Genomic DNA, 19,299 nt, shown 5'->3' on the forward strand with positions numbered 1-19,299 from the left:
AACAGATGTGTGTACGTAGTCAGGAGAGCTGTCGTTAACCTGTCAGTCAAGTGGTCTGTCCCTTGCTGTGGTGTCAAAGCTGTCCCTGGCTAGCTGGTTAGGACGGACAATAAACAAACATTTGGCGTTTGATAAGATGAACACAGTGAAACTGCGGCACACTCCAGGGTTTTCCATCTATGCCACTGGAACGACATAAGGCGTGGGAACAAACCTCTTTTTAGAAGATACTGCGTCATAAATTTAACTGACATCTGTTGCTGTGACTGCACATGACATGGAATGCGTCCCAAATGGCACCTTGTTCTCTATATAGTGCACTACTTTTGACAAGGACAACCAGGGTCCATATGATTCTGGTTAAAAGTAGTGCACTATATAGGGAATAGGGTGCCACTTGGGACGCACACACACTGTATATGAGGGGGGCTAAAATGTCACCAGTTTCAAGTGTATTTGCAAAATTCAGAAAACGAAAGGGTCCGGAAGCTCACACAAGCTACACTGACTAGAATGGTCATGGTTTCAGGTCTTAAACCACCATGAGCATCATCAATTGCAGCAACAGTTACTCACTCAAAAGACAAAAAGTTCTCTTCAAACTGCATTTGGAATGTGGCTATCTAAATATTTCCTTGAAAGTCTGATTCCTCAAAGATAAGGTATTTTTATTGCCACATATTTATGTCCGTATAAAGACAGCCTATGGGATTGCTCCAGCATGCTCTAACCCAGACAGAGACAGGTACCAGAAAACAGTGCAGGCATTTCTAACAAACTGGTTCATTTTCTTCCTCGTGGCCCTCAAATAAGGACCATTCTGCCAAAAGCACCAATTTAGATGGACCAGTCCATCTGGCATTTATGTCTCTGTCCAGTCCATTTTCGGGACAGAGACAAAAATCCAGACTCTTGTGTTAACAACACCACAGAGTCATAGCGAAGAAGGCGCACCAGCTTGAAACAGAAACGTATCCAATATTAAAGGGCTGTACTGAATTCTGATATCCCCTGTACATTTGATTGCTAACACAAATGATTGTGCTATGCATGGCTGTACCTTGTCTCTCCTATCTTTCTTTCTATCGTATCTCTTCTTCCACTCGTCCACCTAATGAACAGGTAGGCATAGCCAAGACGTTTTTGTCACTTCCAGAGCCAAGCACGGTGGTTGTGGAAATGATTGTCCCCGAGTCTCGAGGACTGTTGACATCCCACTCGGCAAAGCTGATGTGAAATGCAAATGTACTAACGAGCAGAGAGTTATGCAATTATGGAAAATAAATATTGTCATGCCCAGTTTAGTGTTCATTAGTCATGTATGAATTAGAATCACAAATTAAATCAAGCCATGGAGTGGCACTAATTAAGGAGAATTTTTTTGAAAATGCATTTTGTAATAAAGCAAAGTAAATCTTAGAATGAGGGTCAGTTTACCGCTAAAATAATCCATTAACATTATACATATTTTTTATTTCACATTTAATTTCCTATGTTGCCGAGATCCCTCTCAACCCACCTATCAAGCCACAACCAACCATGCACACACCCTCATCAATAAATACCTCTGCCATGCTCTCCTCTCCTTCCCTTCCCACCTCTCCTATCCCCTCCTATTCTGTCCTCTCAGCTGGTGTCTGTGTGTTGTTGACTGGGTCACGACATCATAGCCACGCCACAGGAAGCCGGGTGCTCAACAGAATGCCTGTTTCATCTCTTCAGCTCGGCAATAATGAAAGCTTTTGATCAAGGCAGCGAGGCCTGTGTCGTCTCAAGTCTGTTCCCCATCATAGCACCCCACCCCAGCTTTCTATCCCCCTCTACCCCCTACCCATGACCCCCTGCACTCGCAACAGCTTTCATGTGTCAGGTTAACTAGTGAGCCTGTCTGGCCAGTGGTCATATACAAAGAATCCCAGTAGCCCCCTGCCATCTTTATTAACCTTCAATACAAGGACCCTGACTGACCAGTGTGTCGGTGCCTGGGGTTCAAGGTCTTTGTAATGGAGAGCGTTGAGAAATCAATGTGACTATCACATCACTTAATTTAGCACTCAAATAGTCCTATCAAAATTGCCCTTTACTTTGGTTAGGTACTGCATGGATATTGGTTGCATTTGTTTTAAAAAAAGACTGTATTTGCATGGTATTGATTTTAAAGAGTGAGTTTTGTCAAAAGCTGGGTAGTAGTGATCTGTTGCGAGCCCTCGTCCTCTTTGAATATTGAACTGATTTGGCTAATTCACATAAAACTGGATATAGAGTGCTGCATTATAAACTTTGAACTTCATACCATTTACGGAATCCAAGAGTTGTTGGGGTAGCCTAAAGCTGCCATGGTGAAAGTAGTGGTGTCTTAGCCATGTTGTTTAGTTGAGCCCTACACTTCACCCTACCCATGGCCCACAGCGACGCTGGTGACTGTGGTTACGGACCGTGGTTACGGTCGGAAGGGTAGTGGTGGTGAGGTCACATCCTGCTGGGCCCGGTGCAGTGTGTCAGACCCAGTGTGTCTGCAGTCAAGAGGATATCACTAGGAGCCATCAGCTTCCTCAATATACTGCACTACTGCCCTTTCTCATTAGGAATAGCCCTTCCCTCCGGTCCTCAATATAGGCTTCGTCCCAAATGGAACCCTATTTCCTTTATAGTGCACTACTTCGACCAGGGCTTGAAACCATACGGTCAAAAGCAGTGCACTATGTACTGTAAGGAATGCTCCCTAGCTCTCTCACACACAGACAGACATACAACAAGTTTACAGCGTGTCTCAGTAGTATGATATCAATCGCATTAGGCTTGTCGCAATTAAGCTAGTGTTCCTCTTTGAATGAAACCTGTACTTTGCACTGTACTTTGCACCTGTACTGACCTCGCCTTCTGGATGATAGCGGGGTGAACAGGCAGTGGCTCGGTGGTTGATGTCCTTGATGATCTTTTTGGCCTTCCTGTGACATCTGGTGCTGTAGGTGTCCTGGAGGGTGGGTAGTGTGCCCCCGGTAATGCATTCGGCAGACCGCACCACCCTCTGGAGAGCCTTGCGGTTGCGGGCGGTGCAGTTGCCATACCAGGCGGTGATACAGCCTGACAGGATGCTTTCAATTGTGCATCTGTAAAATTTTGTGAGGGTTTTAGGTGACAAGCCAAATTCTTTAGCCTCCTGAGGTTGAAGAGGCTCTGTTGCGCCTTTTTACAACACTGTCTGTGTGGGTGGTCCATTTCAGTTTGTTAGTGATGTACAGTCGTGGCCAAAAGTTTTGAGAATGACACAAATATTAATTTTCACAAAGTCTGCTGCCCTAGTGTCTTTAGATATGTTTGTCAGATGTTGTTATGGAATACTGAATTATCAAAGGCTTTTACTGACAATTACACAAAGTTGATGCAAAGAGTCAATATTTGCAGTGTTGACCCTTCTTTTTCAAGACCTCTGCAATCCGCCTTGGCATGCTGTCAATTAACTTCTGGGCCACATCCAGACTGATGGAAGCCCATTCTTGCATAATCAATGCTTGGAGTTTGTCAGAATTTGTGGGTTTTTGTTTGTCCACCCGCTTCTTGAGGATTGACCACAAGAGCTACTTAGTTATCACTTTTGCCTTATGGCAAGGTGCTCCATCATGCTGGAAAAGGCATTGTTCGTCATCAAACTGTTCCTGGATGGTTGGGAGAAGTTGCTCTCGGAGGTTGTGTTGGTACCATTCTTTATTCATGGCTGTGTTCTTAGGCAAAATTGTGAGTGAGCCCACTCCCTTGGCTGAGACGCAACCCCACACATGAATGGTCTCAGGATGCTTTCCTATTGGCATGACACAGGACTGACGGTGGTGCTGCTGGTAGCTGCTGGTAGTGCTCACCTTGTCTTCTCCGGACAAGCTTTTTTCCGGATGCCCCAAACAATCGGAAAGGGGATTCATCAGAGAAAATGACTTTATCCCAGTCCTTAGCAGTCCAATCCCTGTATCTTTTGCAGAATATCAGTCTGTCCCTGATGTTTTTCCTGGAGAGAAGTGGCTTCTTTGCTGCCCTTCTTGACACCATGCCATCCTCCAAAAGTCTTCGACTCCCTGTGCGTGCAGATGCACTCACACCTGCCTGCTGCCATTCCTGAGCAAGCTCTGTACTGGTGGTGCCCCGATCCCGCAGCTGAATCAACTTTAGGAGACTTTCCTTGCGCTTGCTGGACTTTTTGGGCGCCCTGAAGCCTTCTTCACAACAATTGAACCGCTCTCCTTGAGGTTCTTGATGATCCGATAAATGGTTGATTTAGGTGCAATCTTACTGGCAGCAATATCCTTGCCTGTGAAGCCCTTTTTGTGCAAAGCAATGATGACGGCATGTGTTTCCTTGCAGGTAACCATGGTTGACAGAGGAAGAACAATGATTACAAGCATCACTCTCTGTTTGAAGCTTCCCGTCTGTTATTCGAACTCAATCAGCATGACAGAGTGATCTCCAGCCTTGTCCCCGTCAACACTCACACCTGTGTTAATGAGAGAATCACTGACATGACGTCAGCTGGTCCTTTTGTGGCAGGGCTGAAATGCAGTGGAAATGTTTTGGGGGGATTCAGTTCATTTGCATGGCAAAGAGGGACTTTGCAATTAATTGCAATTCATCTGATCACTCATCATAATATTCTGGAGTATATGCAAATTGCCATCATACAAACTGAGGCAGCAGACTTAGTGAAAATGTATATTTGTGTCATTCTCAAAACTTTTGACCACGACTGTATATGCCAAGGAACTTGAAGCTTTCCATCTACTCCGCTGCGGTCCCGTCGATGTAGATAGGGGGGTGCACCCTCCGCTGTCTCCTGAAGTCCACGACCATCACCTTTGTTTTGTTGACGTTGAGTGAGAGATTGTTTTCCAGGCACCACACTCCCAGAGCCCTCACCTCCTCCCTGTAGGCTGTCTCTCCCTGTAAGCTGCCCCATTTGTTGTCCGTTTTGCATAACACCTCGATGATTTCCAGTACTTCCATTCTCCTTTTCCTTCATCAGTTGCAATCAGAAAAATGTGTCACCTAAAGATTCAACAATAGAAAAAATCATAATAATGTATTATTACTCTATGGGAACAAACACACACACACACACTCACGATCCACAAACACACAGCTCCCACTGAGCTCCAACCCAAAGCCACGTTAGCTGCCTGGGGACGAGCTGCGTTTGTATCTCTGTTTCCTTCCTGGTACGTGAATGCTCCATTCTGTTCATCCCAATGTGTTAGACGCCTGTCCCTGTTCAGGCCTCTGCTTCTATGTGATCACTGTTAGTGTTTCTGTGTTGCGTCTCTGTGTTGTGTATTGTTGTATTGTTGACACGGTGATGAGGTCACACACTCCAATGAGGCTTTAATAAACTCTACCCTCCAAGCAGATATATGATTTCGGTATTTGGGGTCTCGTAATTAAATTAAAGCATTTCAATCCTTCAATGTTGCAGGATTCATTTCCAACACAAACAGATTGCCAGGTGCATTTTGACATATCTAGCACATACATTAATTAGTTCATGTTAGTGTTGGGATAGGTCCCTTGCTCATAGGCACAACAGTAATATAGGCTACACACAGTAGGGCCAACTCTGTCTTTTAACCAGTTTAGTTAAGTTTATTAGGATCCCTATTAGCTGTTACTCATTCAGCAGCTACTCTTCATGGGGTCCACACAAAACGTAAAATACATGACACAGTACAGGGCAGTTATAGAATAGCATAAAGGCAATACTTCATTAAATCCTTATCCTCTGTTCACCAATGCATCTCCTTTGCTGCTATATTGTATGACTGTGTTTCTGTGGCTGTATACATGTACCACAGATGTTGATGTTACTTGGAGTCGTTTGGGTGGTGGGTGGTGGATCTGTCTTGCTATATACAGTGTGTAATGATAAAGGAAGAGAGGGTGGCTAAGGAGTATTGGACACTACACACAATGGACGGCCACTTGGTTCACAATACTGAGCACAAAATGTTTGATCATGTCTGATTTACTGTCCCTGCTGGCTGAAAGCTCTCATTCCCTTTTGGTTTTGTTTTGTAGATAAGTACACTGTGTTGAGGGTAAAGCGGGCGAGGGAGAGCAATACAAAATGCCATTTTTCACCCTTCCAGGTATATCTTCGAAGGCTCCTCCTCGGACGTAAAAAAAAAAAAAAACACAGAGCGTGTGTGTGTGTGTGTGTTTGTATGGGCTGACTGTGCTGTCTTTTCTACTCACCCCCGCCTCTCCTCCGACAAAATCCCTCCTTCATCCTCCCATTTGCCTGCTCTCATCCTTTCTCTGTCCGCCTGTACGTCTGTCTGCCACCGTCTCTCTGTCCTTGCACAAACACCCACCAACACACACACACAGACACAGGCCGATGGCACTTCCGCCAGGCAAGCTGAACCGTGCCACCACCAACATGACACCCATCACGACATCCCCCTCACCACTCTCAGGGCTGCCTCCTCCCCCCATTATCCCCAGTCACCCGCATGCTGTGACCTCCCATGTGCCTTGATCGTCCAGCACAGGGTCGAACCCGACGACGACCCCTCCCAACTCGTCCCTAAAATAAGAATGACCTCTTTCGCTGCCTCTCCTCCCACCTCCAGGGTATACCTATGACAGAAGCTTTAAATAGGAGCGGATGCTGTGAGATTCTTGTTAGAGCGAACTCAAACCATTCGGTTGTGGGAATACAACCCAGATTGTCATATTAATTGCTTTTCTGCTGACAACAACAGAACTATCGCATTGATGACATTTCTAGTCACTGGCACTGCCTGCCAATATGTGAGCTATGATGCCTTTCCTCCACTAGAGGGCTTGCAGCATGCTCTCGCCGACCAAGCATAATACGGTTTAGCGTGCAGTCATGTAATGGGCTAACAGGTGCATGTTACGCTCTATGGAAATGCATGTTTAGCTAAGGTCTGCAGTGCGGATCTCTACATTTCAATTCATATGAATGAAAGTGAGCCACTCAAACGTGAATGAGTTCCCCCCCAAAACGGAAGCCTACACATCTGATTGAAACAGAGGCCAATCGCTTAGAACACTTATCAACTCTGTCTTATATTTTGCTTTGTGTGTTAGCAAAGTCCTGCTACACATGACACTCTTCAGTTGATCCAACAGGCCGGTCCTCTCGTCGTACGGTAGTTACCCATAAGGTAACCTGGCTCTAGCAGTCAACTGACTGGCCCTCTGTCACTCACTGTTTTTCTCTCGCCACCTTCTTCCTCATTCCTTTACTTTCAACCACCCCTCCTTCCTCAATCCCCCACTCCTGGGTGTGTGGCATGACCAGATCACCACAAACAGTACCCCCTCCTGCCCCCTCCCCCTCTGAGACGGAGAGGGTAACCGGGGCAAGACCCCCCTCCACTCCACATGGTCAGTAGCTCTGTCAGTGACTCTGTGTCTGTACCCACCACCGGGGATGCCCTCTCCCAAAATGGAGTAAGCGCTATGTGTTCCCTCCACCTCCATCCAACGGTACCCCACTCCCTGCTCCCCCACAAGGGACGCAATCATCTTGCATCTTTCCTCTCAGCGCAAGCATGAAAACCCCTCTCTGAGTGTGACCATCACAAAGATGTGAACCAATCATTTTATGTGGATGTAGTAGTGCTATTTATATGTCTGTATCACACATTTTTTTACAAATCTAGTTTTTGTTCAAGATGAACATATGGGAAAGATGGGTAAACCCCTTTCCCCTCTAACTGTATTCACAAAACCAATCATTAAATACATGTAGCTACCTTGCACTTTAACTAGTGGGTAGATGTAAGCATCTGCACACATTTAATGCCTACGCAACAACGTAGCAAAAAATATTACTGAATCCTAATCTGACCGTTGTGTCGCATTTCTAATCTATTTTCTCGCTGACTTGCTCCAAAAGGAGCGGTCAGTAATTAATAAGACCATATTAATGCTTGATTGGTTGTTCGGCATGGCATGCTCAAATCTAACAGCACGTTGCCTTTAGCAGTGTGTGTGTTTGGATTCCAGAGGAGCTGCAACCCCCTGTAAACCCTGTAGATATATGTCTGTTTGTGTGTTCTCCTTACTGCAGCTCAGACTTCTCTGTCCCTACCTACCTCTCCTTACCTTACCTCCTTACCTTACCCCACCTATCCCTTTCGGCCCACCTATCCCTTTCGGCCCACCTACCCCACCTATCCCTTTCGGCCCATCACTTCAATCCCATCTCACTCTTACTTCATCTCACTGTCACTCCATCTTTGTCTATTTTCCTCTGTGTGCATCCATCTCTATTGGTCTCTTCTCCTCCTCGCTCATCAATCCTCGTTTCCTCCTTCTCTCCTCTGACTTTTTCCCCCTGATCTCCCTCAATGGCTGTCCTCACTACTCCTCAATCAACAACCATACTCATGCACTTTTCCCTCTTCAATCACCTCACCGTTCCATCACTCCGCTCTGTACCTCCCCTTTCTCCTTTCCTACTTTTCTCCCTTAACAACCTTCACTCCTTTTCCTCTCCCTCCTCCTTCTCCCCCTTTTATCCTCACTCTCCTTTGACCCTGTCCTCCGCCACCTCTCTCTCTCCCCTCGCCCCCTTTCCTGCGCACCCTGCCCCCCCCCCCTGCAGGATGATAAGGAGATCGACCTGGAGCACCTTCACCGCCGGGTTAACAGCCTGTGCACAGAGGACGACAGCCCCCACAAACAGTTCTCCACCTCCTCCATTGACCTGACGCCACTGGACATGGACTCTATGCCGGCCAACCGGCAGGCCCTGGAGCAGATCAGCGACTTCCGAAACACGCACATCACCACTACCACCTTCATCCCCGAGCAGATCCAGACCCTCAGCCGCAGCCTGTCTGCCAAGGCCCAACAGGGCTTCGCCTTTGGTCCCGTGCAGGACCACCGGACTGGGGGGCCCTTCAGGCAGAGAGCCCCCAACGGAGGCTTCTTCCGCAGCCCCATCAAGACTATGTCCTCCATACCCTACCAGCCCACTCCCCAGCCCAACTTCGGCTACGGCAACGACCCAGACCGGGGCACGTCCATATGAGGCGAGAATGAGTATGCCGCACGGCGAGAGAAGGATGAAATTAAACGCACTCAAAAAAATCTATGTACATAGGAATCTTTTTCAGTTCTGATTTTTTGAGGGGCTTTGCTTTTGTTTGGTGGGGGGGGGGGTGATTTTCCTGCTGAAACCTGGTGGTGAGAGGTCGGGGACTTGAATATTTGCTTTATTGTCATCATTCTCATGGTTGTCTAGGGATCTTTTGGGTGTGACGGGGCTCTGTTTTCTCTTTTTCGTTTCATGACATTTGAGGACTGCCTTTCTGAAGAAGCTTTTGGACCCAATAAGGAGGATATGTATTTGTTTTTTTACAACAGAAAACACTTTTCTGTTCTTGAAATCCACAAATCGGGCAACAACCCTATGCTCATTTGAAGGATGTTCTTGTCTTTGCCTTTCACCATATGAGACTCCATCCCACTCAGTTCTCTGGTGTTGATCATCAATGCCTGTACTCCAAATCTGAAATCTGCCCCAAAATGCGTGTCCATTGGCTCCACTACCCTGCGGACTGAGACCTCACTGTCTGAGCTCTGGGCACGCTTCGTCATCTTTGTGCACATAAGGCTCCATCAATTCCACTGCACTGTACCAGTGCCCATAGACCTGTATTTGATTGTATGTAGTTTGGATCTTTTTTTCTCACCTGTACTGTGCTGTCTATTTCAAGGTGAGCGCCTCAGCCTCTAAACAAACACTTGAGAGATGCATAGAGGGACAAAAAGGAACTGAAAATAACAGAGATAAAAGACAACGGAAAAAGGACTTTAAAAAGCAGCTGAGGCTATTGTATGTATTTTATTGAATTTGTTTTGAAAATCTATTTCAATCCGTGGAATGTGTTTGGTCAGAATGTCACACGAAAAAAAATGTTTGACGCTGTCTCATTGTTTTTTTTTCTACCAATTTTGAAAAGCGCTAAATGACTGCTTTAGTCTTACTCTGGTTTGCATCATCAATCATATTCAAAAAACAGTTGTGTTTTTTTTTACCTCATTTGTAGTTCTACCAGGACTCAGTCAGAAAAAAAGTCACATTTCATTCTCCAGTCCACTAACTGACTGTTGTGTAGCTGTAAGGGCAAACAGTTGAGCTCAGAGTGAGGAGAACCCCTTTCAGATAACATCCTCAGTACAAGCCATATCAGTACAGGCTGGCTTCACCTTGCCAGTTTCCTGCTTCAATAGGATTTCTTGCCATTGGAACTGTAGAGCTGATGGCATTCATTTTGAAAGATCTTTCTTCATTTCTTAAATGTTAAGGGTACTGTTTATCTAACTTTTTTAAAGTGCCAATTGTTTAATTGAGGCCATTTAAGGTGCAGTTTGGAGGGAGGGGGTCAAAAAAGATATATTTTGTGAAGGGAAAAGTGGAACCAAACCTTTTCACTAACACTGTATTAATATTTAATAATGTTTGTTGTTTAGAATGAGCTTTCAGTTTGTTATCTTAAGACTAAACCGCAAATGTTGTGCGTAGAGAACAGAAGCCGTGTTTGATGCAAGCCTTCTATATGTTCTTTTCTTAAGCTACGGTATGGCTATCGAATGACAATAGGACACAGACGATGTTTAAAGAAATTTTATTTCCTATTAATGACAGACACATTATGAAATATGTATATTTTACATGTTGATGCTATATTTGTTTAAAAAAAAAAAAAGAATATATCATATGAGCATTGAGTTAGCAGTCACCCTATACATTTGGTTTCCCTCAGTTCCAGCCCACACATAAGCTCTCTCATGTCATCTTGAGTTCATTTTGATTTGCTGGTTAATAACAGAGGAGGCAAGTTCTTAAAAAGAAGCATGCACAACTTGCCATGCCCCGTGACATGTTTTATTTCATACATAGAACGTACAGGATTACTTGATAATTTTCAACTGATTATGATGTGCAGTATTTAATATAGGCCTATTTTGTTGTATGTGTTGCATATTATTCAAACGGAACAAACTGAGGCCTCTGTTACAAGTGGCAAAGCTTTCTGTGTATAATTTGTCTAATAAACTTGTTTTCTACAGTGGTATGGTTTTTTGTAGTCTTTGCTGTGACTGCGTAGGCCTGCCAGACAAGAGGTTACAGTTTTCCATGTGTTGTCATGGTGTTGTGTAGCTCTGGTCCTGGGCATTAGTGTATGTTTTGGAACTCACGCTAACGTCCCTGACCAGAGCTAGGTGTTCGGGTGTGAAGTACACCTAGCCTGTGCATAATGGGTTTCTGGGGCCTCGTTTATCAAATGTTCTGAACTTTTATATACTCAATTTCTACTTAGGATGATTTCTTAAAATATCCGAACATTTGATTTATGTCTTTGCACCAATGGAAAATGTTGTGTTAGTCACAAACAAGCATGTTTGCTTTATACATCAGAAAAACGATGTGTGGAGAGTGGTTCGCACACAAATGTTCCTTGTGCGTTTTTCTAGTGATTTTTTCTTGCTTTTTACAACAGGCAGGGCGATGGAAAAGAGCGCAGACATTTGGGTGTGTGTCTTCAGCGTCTTCATTACTTTATATATAACATAAGGTGTAAAGTCCATGTTTTCATGATTAGTTCAAAATTCATTAAACATATCTATTGTTTGGTGTGGATTTCTATGTGTGCACGATTTACGATCAAATCTGTGAATGTTCTACAAATGAGGTTTCCCAGGTTCTAGGTTATGTTCATCTTCATCCCAGTGTGTTCTTCATCACTTTCAATGACACATCATAAGAAGGATACTCCCTCTTGGAACAGCTGGGCCCATTACTGGGTTGGGAGAGCACATCAGTTACCAAGCAAGTCAACGTCTGTCTAGTTGTGCCGTCATACCACCCCTTGTCATGTTTGGCGTGACAATGAGTGAAAAGGTGTAGGCGAGAGCACAACATATCTGGGACCAGGTTTGCTGGTTTATGTGTAAAGGAGGTGCTTTTGTTAACTCCGAAGACATTATTCTGTACCTTTTATGAAACTCTGGGAGTATTGAAATGGTGTCTGTGAAAGACCATCCAATAGCTTTTGAAACTACACTTTTGTAAAAGTCATTTTTGTCTGTTCTTTACAATATGGTGAGGAATAGGCTAACTCTCATTACTCAAGAAATTGTGTCGTTTCATTTTTAAGCATGATGTGGCGCTGTTTCACTGGAAACCATTTTGTAGACAATGTTGTGCTATCTGATCTGAAGAGAGAGAAGGAGAGCCCTTTGAATTGAATTGAGAGCGCGAGAGCGAGAGTGCGTGCACGTGTGTACAGCACTTTATTTATGATAGAACCTTTATTCAACAAAATGGAATATGAAACTAAAACATGAGGGATATTTTTCAAGGTCTGCACTTGCCATTGCCTAAAGTTGTGCCTAAAAACAAAAGGCACCTAATCATCCAAATTCTGGCTGTTCCATGAAGGCCTTAGAATTCCAAAGTAAATAAATACCAATGGTACACAGATCCATTATTATTATTAGGCTATTATTATGATTATTGTTGTTATCGTTATTATTATTGTTATTATTAGTAGTAGTAGTAGTAGTAGTAGTAGTATTAGTAGTATTAGTAGTAGTAGTAGTATTAGTAGTGTTATTATTATCAGCCTATTTCTGCATCCCTCCAGTGCACCTCGTTTCCCCGGAGACAGGAATGGGGTGAGCAGCATGCAGACTCCATCACGCTGGAAGCCCCCACTGGGTCACATTTTGAGCCCATTTTCCAAAGAGTCCCCCAAGCGTGTCGAATGGAACATAGAGTCGCCATTGTGCATGCGACATTTTAATAATCGACAGCTACAATATCCAACCTGTTGTTTGCTTTAGGAGCCATTCCATGCTCACTGGACGGCCACTTGTAGGTGGAGAGACGGACCTAGGCGCCAGTCCCCAAGCCTCGACGCCTTATGAATACATGAATAAAAAGTGAAAAGATTCGTGTAATTTAATCTCAGAAATTGTAGGATTTTGTCCGCTGTCCTGCATGGACGGGCTGGTCTCACATGTTTGATATTGCTAAACTTTCAGTAGGCTATATAGTCTTTTACAGGCTACAATTCTTTCCGTTATTGCTTAGGCCTACCGCCAAGATCATGTCTAAAGACATTACAACTTATTCAATCATTCCTGCTATGTATTTATTTGTATGACTTCATTTTCTCAATAATTATTATCATTGTTATTTATATTGTTACTCAGTAGCCTAGTCTATTTTCCTTTTAATAACTGAGTGTTAGGAAATGTGACATTGCGGCTGGTTTACGTATAGGCTATCTGGTTGCCTTTTCGGCTATTCTTTTATTTGATACTAGTTTCTAGCCTATAATATTTGATCATATTCTTAGAGATATCCATATGATTTGTATATTTAATTCGTTTAGATATATAATGTTCTTATCATTCTATAAGAAGGGGGGGGGGGGGCTGCGAGTGTCACTGTCCGAGCACTGTTCCACGCACACACTACTTCCTCCTCGCTTGCCACTGCTTCTGACAGTAAAAGCGCTGTCGAGCCCCCTGCTCATCTTTCCGATCCCTGTGAAGCTCTTTTACCAACAGGGCGTTCCGTAAACCGGATCAAAAGGTTTTGAACCTGTACAAAAGAAAATGAAACTCGAGATGGCCTTAACATTCATAGAATGGAGGAGCGGATCGGTGAATTGACAATGAGCACGAACCCCAGGAGCCGAGTTCTTTGGTCAAACTGTTTTCAGTTCCTAGAACCAGGATGGAATATTCTTTGCTTAGTTGGCGCCCTTTTCGTGGACTAAATTAATTTCTGAATTTCTATGAGTCTGGAAATGTTACCTTAAATTCAGCATAGGCAGATTTTTGGACATGGGAGCTACAGATCTTGAAGTATCCACACCCCTTGACTTTTTCCAGATTTTGTTGTGTTACAGCCTGCATTTAAAAGAGATTAAATTAAGATTTGTTTTTTTACTGGCCAAAACACGATACCCCATAATGCCAAAGTGAAATTAGGTTTTTCGAAATTTTTACTAATTAATTAAAAATGAAAAGCTGAAATGTCTTGAGTATATAAACATTCAACCACTTTATGGCAATCCTAAATAAATTCAGAAGTAAAAATGTGCTTAACAAGTCACATAATAAGTTGCGTGGACTCACTCAGTGTGCAATAATAGCGTTTAACATGACTTTTGAATGACTACCTCATCTCTGTACCCCACACATACAATGTAAGGTCCCACAGAGACCAGGGAGGTTTTCCAATCTCTCCCAAGGAATTGCACCTATTGGTAGATGGGTAAAAATATAAAAGCAGACATCGAATATCCCTTAGAGCATGGTGAAGTTATTAATTACACTTTGGATGGTGTATCAATACAACCAGTCACTTCAAAGATACAGGGGTCCTTCCTAATGTAGTTGCCAGAGAGGAAGGAAACCGCTCAGGGATTTCACCAAGAGGCCAATGGTGACTTTAAAACATTTACAGAGTTTAATAGCTGTGATAGGCGAAAACTGAGGATGGATCAACAACATTGTAATTACTCCACAATACTAACCTAATTGACAGAGTGAAAAGAAGGAAGCCTGTACAGAAGAAAAAAATATTCCAAAACATTCATCCTGTTTGCAACAAGGCACTAAAGACATATTGCTAAAAAAAAAAAGCTATTCAATTTTTGTCCTGAATACAAAGTGTTATGTTTGAGGCAAGTCCAATAAAATACATTACTGACTACCACTCTCCATTTTTTCAAGCATAGTGATGGCTGCATCATGTTATGGGTATGCTTCTAATTGTTAAGGACTGGGGAGTTTTTCAGGATAAAAAATTAAACGGAATGGAGCAAAGCACAGGCAAAATCTTAGAGGAAAACCTGATTCAGTGCTTTCCCCCAGCCACTGGGAGATTAATTCCTCTTTCAGCAGCACAATAACCTAAAATATAAGGCCAAATCTACACTGGAGTTGCTTACCAAGAAGCCCGTGAATGTTCCTGAGCGGCCGAGTTACAGTTTTGACTTAAATCTGCTTGAAAATCTATGGCAACTTTGGCAAAACATGAAAATGGTTGTCTAGCAATGATCAACAACCAATTTGACAGAGCTTTAATATTTTTTTAAGAATAATGGGAAAATATTGTACAATCCAGGTCTGCAAGCTCTTGGAGACTTCCACAGAAAGTCTCACAGCTATAATCGCTGCCAAAGGTGATTCTAGCATATATTGACTCAGGGGTGTGAATACTTATGTACATTAGATGTTTCATGTTCAAGAAATGTGCTAAAATGTCTATAAACATGTTTTCACTCTATCATTATTTTAATATTGTGTGTAGATGGGTGAGAGAGAGAAAAAAATATTTCAACCATTTTGAATTCAGGCTGTAACAACAAAATGTGGAATAAGTCCAAGGGGCATGAATACTTTCTGAAGGTACTGTTTATGGAAAATATTGTCAGCGTTTCAAAAGTTTTGCCTTAGACCTAATTTTATTTCATTGTTGACTAACTTACAACCAGGACAAAATGTAGGCAAGGCCCTATAGCCACAAGGAACTTGATGATGATGATGATGATGATGATGATGACACGGCTTTATGATCTCCATTTTCGTTTGACAAATGTAGGTTTTAATGACACTTTTCTGGATATTAGTCCTATGTCTTCTCTTAGAAGAGATGCATACAACTGGACACAGACCCCAGTTCAACATCTAGTTTACATTTGGTTGAGTTGTGAACTAAAGTGAATTCATGGCGAAAGCAACAACAAAAATGTCACCACTTCATTGGATTTAGGTTCAACGTTGGGTGAAAAAATACGAAATGACCTTAAGTTGATGACTTTTTGCAAGTCCAATTCGTTTTTCACGTTGATTGAACTGTCATCAATTGTATTTGTTGAGGTTGAAATGACGTGCTACGTCGTTGATTCAAGCAGTTATTATCCGGTGGGATAGGCCTACATTGTCAATTTCTAAATGACTGTCTTTAGTATTGAAGATGGGTTTTTTTTGGAGCCAATACCGCAGGCATGTCTATTGACATGCCTGCGGTATTGGACAGGTGCATGGACATCCTCAAACAGTCCACGAGCTGAAGCTCGCGCTGTCCACACTCCTAACCATATAGCTATATCCCTGCGTGTGACCTGAGGGACTGCCCTTTGTGCGGTTAAACAGTCTTTAAACCGAGGCATTATCATAAACAGTCTTGGCATAATAACCTCTCTCGGGTTTTCCGAGACTTCTCATTGGTCGCCAACACGCGCCTGCCCCAAGTACTCTTATTGGTCAAAGCGCCACGCGACCAGCTGAGAAAGGGGGCTCCCAGGCGCGTGCCGCTTTTTAAAGCGATGCCGCGCCTTGAGACACTAGAGAAGGAGTCCTGCACGCGACATAGTGCGAGCACAGTGTGCAAAATAAACGTTCTTGACAGCATTTTATATTTTGCTAAGTTTTTAGTCCAAGCCACCTGATTTATAGTTTTTTTTTAAATGGATGTTATCAGTGTTGAGGAATGGCGCAAAGGCGCAAAGGAGATGTGCGAGGTGCAGCACTCGAAAATGGAGAGGGGGGAGCAGAGCGAGTACCCATCAAGTCTGGCACTCATGGACAGCAGTGACCCACGCGCCTGGCTGGCTCCCATGCAGTCTGGCACCTGCGCGGCACACGCCGACTACCTGCTGCACTCGCCCAGCTCCAGCTTGGAAGGCGGGTTCCCGACATCCGGCCAGAGCCCAAACTTTAGAAAGAGTTCCAATAGTCCGCTCAAAGTGCGGGACTTGTGTCGGCTAAAGGGATCGGTGAGCGCCGAAGAGGGCAGACAGAGAGCTCCATCCAATCCCGGTAACGTTGTGCAGAAGGTGAGGCGCCAGGCAGCCAATGCGCGGGAGAGGAGACGGATGCATGGCTTGAACCATGCCTTTGACGAGCTGCGCAGTGTCATCCCTGCTTTCGACAATGACAAAAAGCTTTCCAAATACGATACCCTGCAGATGGCCCAGATCTACATCAACGCGCTGGCGGACCTGTTACAGGGTCCCGGTGTGGACTCGCCAAAGTGTGACCTGTTGTCCGCCACGGAGAGTCCCCGGGGATCCTCAGCATCCACCTGCCAAAGGAGCGCAGGCACTGGGCTACCGGTCCAGGTTAACGGGATCCCATTCCCCGTCGAAGACGGCTCGTTCTCTACTTTGATGGAGCAAGAAATGCGGTCTTCCTCGGGGACACCCAGTTCCAGCTCCGAGAGCAGAAAGGACTCCCCCCAGTCGAACCGCAGTGACGGAGAGTTCTCCCCGCATTCCCATTTCAGTGACTCGGATGAGATGCAGATGGAGCTCCTGAGTGAAGATGAGCTCTCTGAACTCAAGCTTTCCAGCCTTCACAAATTTTGAAACTTCACCCTGGACTTTCAAATCGTGTCAATCATATCTGCTGGCATATGCCTACATTTTATACGATAATAGATTGCTTTCCAAAATCATTTTGTTTGGTTTGAGAGTTATATTTGATCAACTGTTAGATAAAGATGATTTTATGTCAGATCATTTGGTTCTGCCAATTAAATTTACCGTCTCCTCGGGACCAGGGAAAGACCCCTTTGCCATGTCGACTGTCGCGCGCAGCATTGCCACGGGCTTTCCCAATCTCACGTCATGGACAGAACGTAGTCTTCCAAGAATTTGCCTGATATTATTTATGTACAGACCTTTGTAATTATATTTTCCATATAGCATACTGCTCATGATTTAATTGTTTATTTGTTTGTAAATGTCCCTGTATTAATTTGTTTGCGACTTCTAAAGTTAACAATGAGCACTTTAAAACACGAGTCAGAGGCTTGGAGCAACATGACTTTGTTATTGAACAACTGTTTTTTTGTAGTAGTAGTAGGCCTAATGCCAATTTAATATTTAATTTAGCCATTTTTTGTTATTTTTGTCTTTTTGGCTATTCACTTTAAATGCATTTATGTGTCTGTGCTTTCATTTGGATGATTTAAGTTGATTTATTCCTAATTGTGTTCTATTGTTTTTCCAATTGAATGTGTCATTTCAAATGTTTCTAAAACCTAGTGATTTACCGTTAACTGGTTCATTTTCTTTTGATTTTGAGAATAAAATAAGCAAACTGAAAACCATAATTGTCTGTTGTTTCGTGTTTCAATATGTCGATACTAGCTTAATCGAAGAAAATACATATCCTACACTTCAAAATCACAACTGTCATACAACTATTCCATGAAGGACCATGTTAACAAATCTTTTTCCATTGCATGACATGCAGAATCCCTTGCGGGAATGAGGGGAATATTAACTCTAACTAACTTATAGCCTGTTTTGCTGATATTAATTATGAAACCTAGTGTAAAGATCTAATAACACAGGTATAAAATATGTTTCTTTGTGATGATGAAGCTATTATTCTTATTCTTATCTCAAATGCATTTAGAAATATGCTGTCTCTAGAGGAGTGATTTTTTATATATATTTTAAAATATATATTTTAAAATATTACTCTATCCACCATAATCGACTTCAGGTTGACTTCCTTATTTATAAACAAAATCCAATCATGTGACCTTGTGGATATTCACGTTAATTCGGTTTATCTTGTGTTTAAGGCTAATAAATATATTGTTATTTTCTTGTGGTTTTGTCTCACCTTTCCTGCATATTCTACGCATATTAAGTAGGATATTGATTGTTGGCTTGAAATAAGTTAAATGGTGTCAAATCCTTATATCACTCATAATTTAAATAGTTTGCAAATACAATATATCCAGAAAACCAACCACTTAGGCCAAAGACACTTGGGTGAAAGCTAATTCCATCGTTAAAGTACATTGATAGGACATTGATGTGTTGAAGCAGAAGGCAAACAAATATATATTTAATTATTCTCTTCATGTAAATATCGCAAATCAATCAAAGGCACGGACACTCAATTATTCCGATAATTTATCTAAGTGAACAATGTTTTGAACGACGTGTCCTCAAAGCGCTCGCTCTCCATTTTTGGGTATCTGGTCGAGCAATTATACATTCTAACTTGAGTGTTTAGAGCAACAGTGGCACTTCTCTCAAAATTATTAGGCTAGAATTAAAACTTTGAGTTTTGGCGACATTTATACAATTAATTGTAATCGGAGTCTGCATTCATTTCAGGCTATTGTTGGCAGGCCCGTGGTCCAAGGTGTTGTATCGAAACACGCGCTGTCAGCTGGTGAGCGCTCGGTTCTCCTCCGTACACTGTGATCTATGTCCCTCGGGACTTGAC

At 43.1% G+C, this 19,299-nt stretch overlaps 2 protein-coding genes across 4 annotated transcripts in view; both read left to right on the plus strand.

Annotated features, from left to right (window-relative positions):
- Positions 1-11,096, plus strand: part of LOC129825955 (glutamate receptor ionotropic, delta-2-like) — a 595,589-nt gene extending 584,493 nt beyond the window's left edge. Inside the window, exons 16-17 of one of the 3 annotated variants that reach the window (XR_008754971.1) lie at positions 6,055-6,125; positions 8,621-8,708. Coding sequence is in view for 2 of the 3 variants with exons in the window: in XM_055886121.1 (XP_055742096.1) it covers positions 6,367-6,612; positions 8,621-9,049 (675 nt within the window). In the remaining variant the exon portion in view is untranslated. Of the gene's footprint in view, positions 1-6,054; positions 6,126-6,366; positions 6,613-8,620 lie in introns of all 3 variants that reach the window. The other 2 variants (XM_055886121.1, XM_055886122.1) reach the window with 2 other exon arrangements.
- Positions 11,097-16,357: 5,261 nt separating this feature from the next.
- Positions 16,358-18,153, plus strand: LOC129825804 (transcription factor ATOH1-like). The gene has a single exon (XM_055885945.1). The coding sequence runs from the start codon at positions 16,515-16,517 to the stop codon at positions 17,412-17,414; it is 900 nt and encodes a 299-aa protein (XP_055741920.1). The 5' UTR covers positions 16,358-16,514; the 3' UTR covers positions 17,415-18,153.
- Positions 18,154-19,299: the final 1,146 nt, after the last annotated feature.

Source organism: Salvelinus fontinalis, chromosome 28 (assembly GCF_029448725.1).
Source record: "Salvelinus fontinalis isolate EN_2023a chromosome 28, ASM2944872v1, whole genome shotgun sequence".
Lineage (NCBI taxonomy): Eukaryota > Metazoa > Chordata > Actinopteri > Salmoniformes > Salmonidae > Salvelinus > Salvelinus fontinalis.

Bases quoted from the DNA above. Each gene is read 5' to 3' on its own strand.
- LOC129825804 (XM_055885945.1), top strand. From the start codon at position 16,515: ATGGATGTTATCAGTGTTGAGGAATGGCGCAAAGGCGCAAAGGAGATG.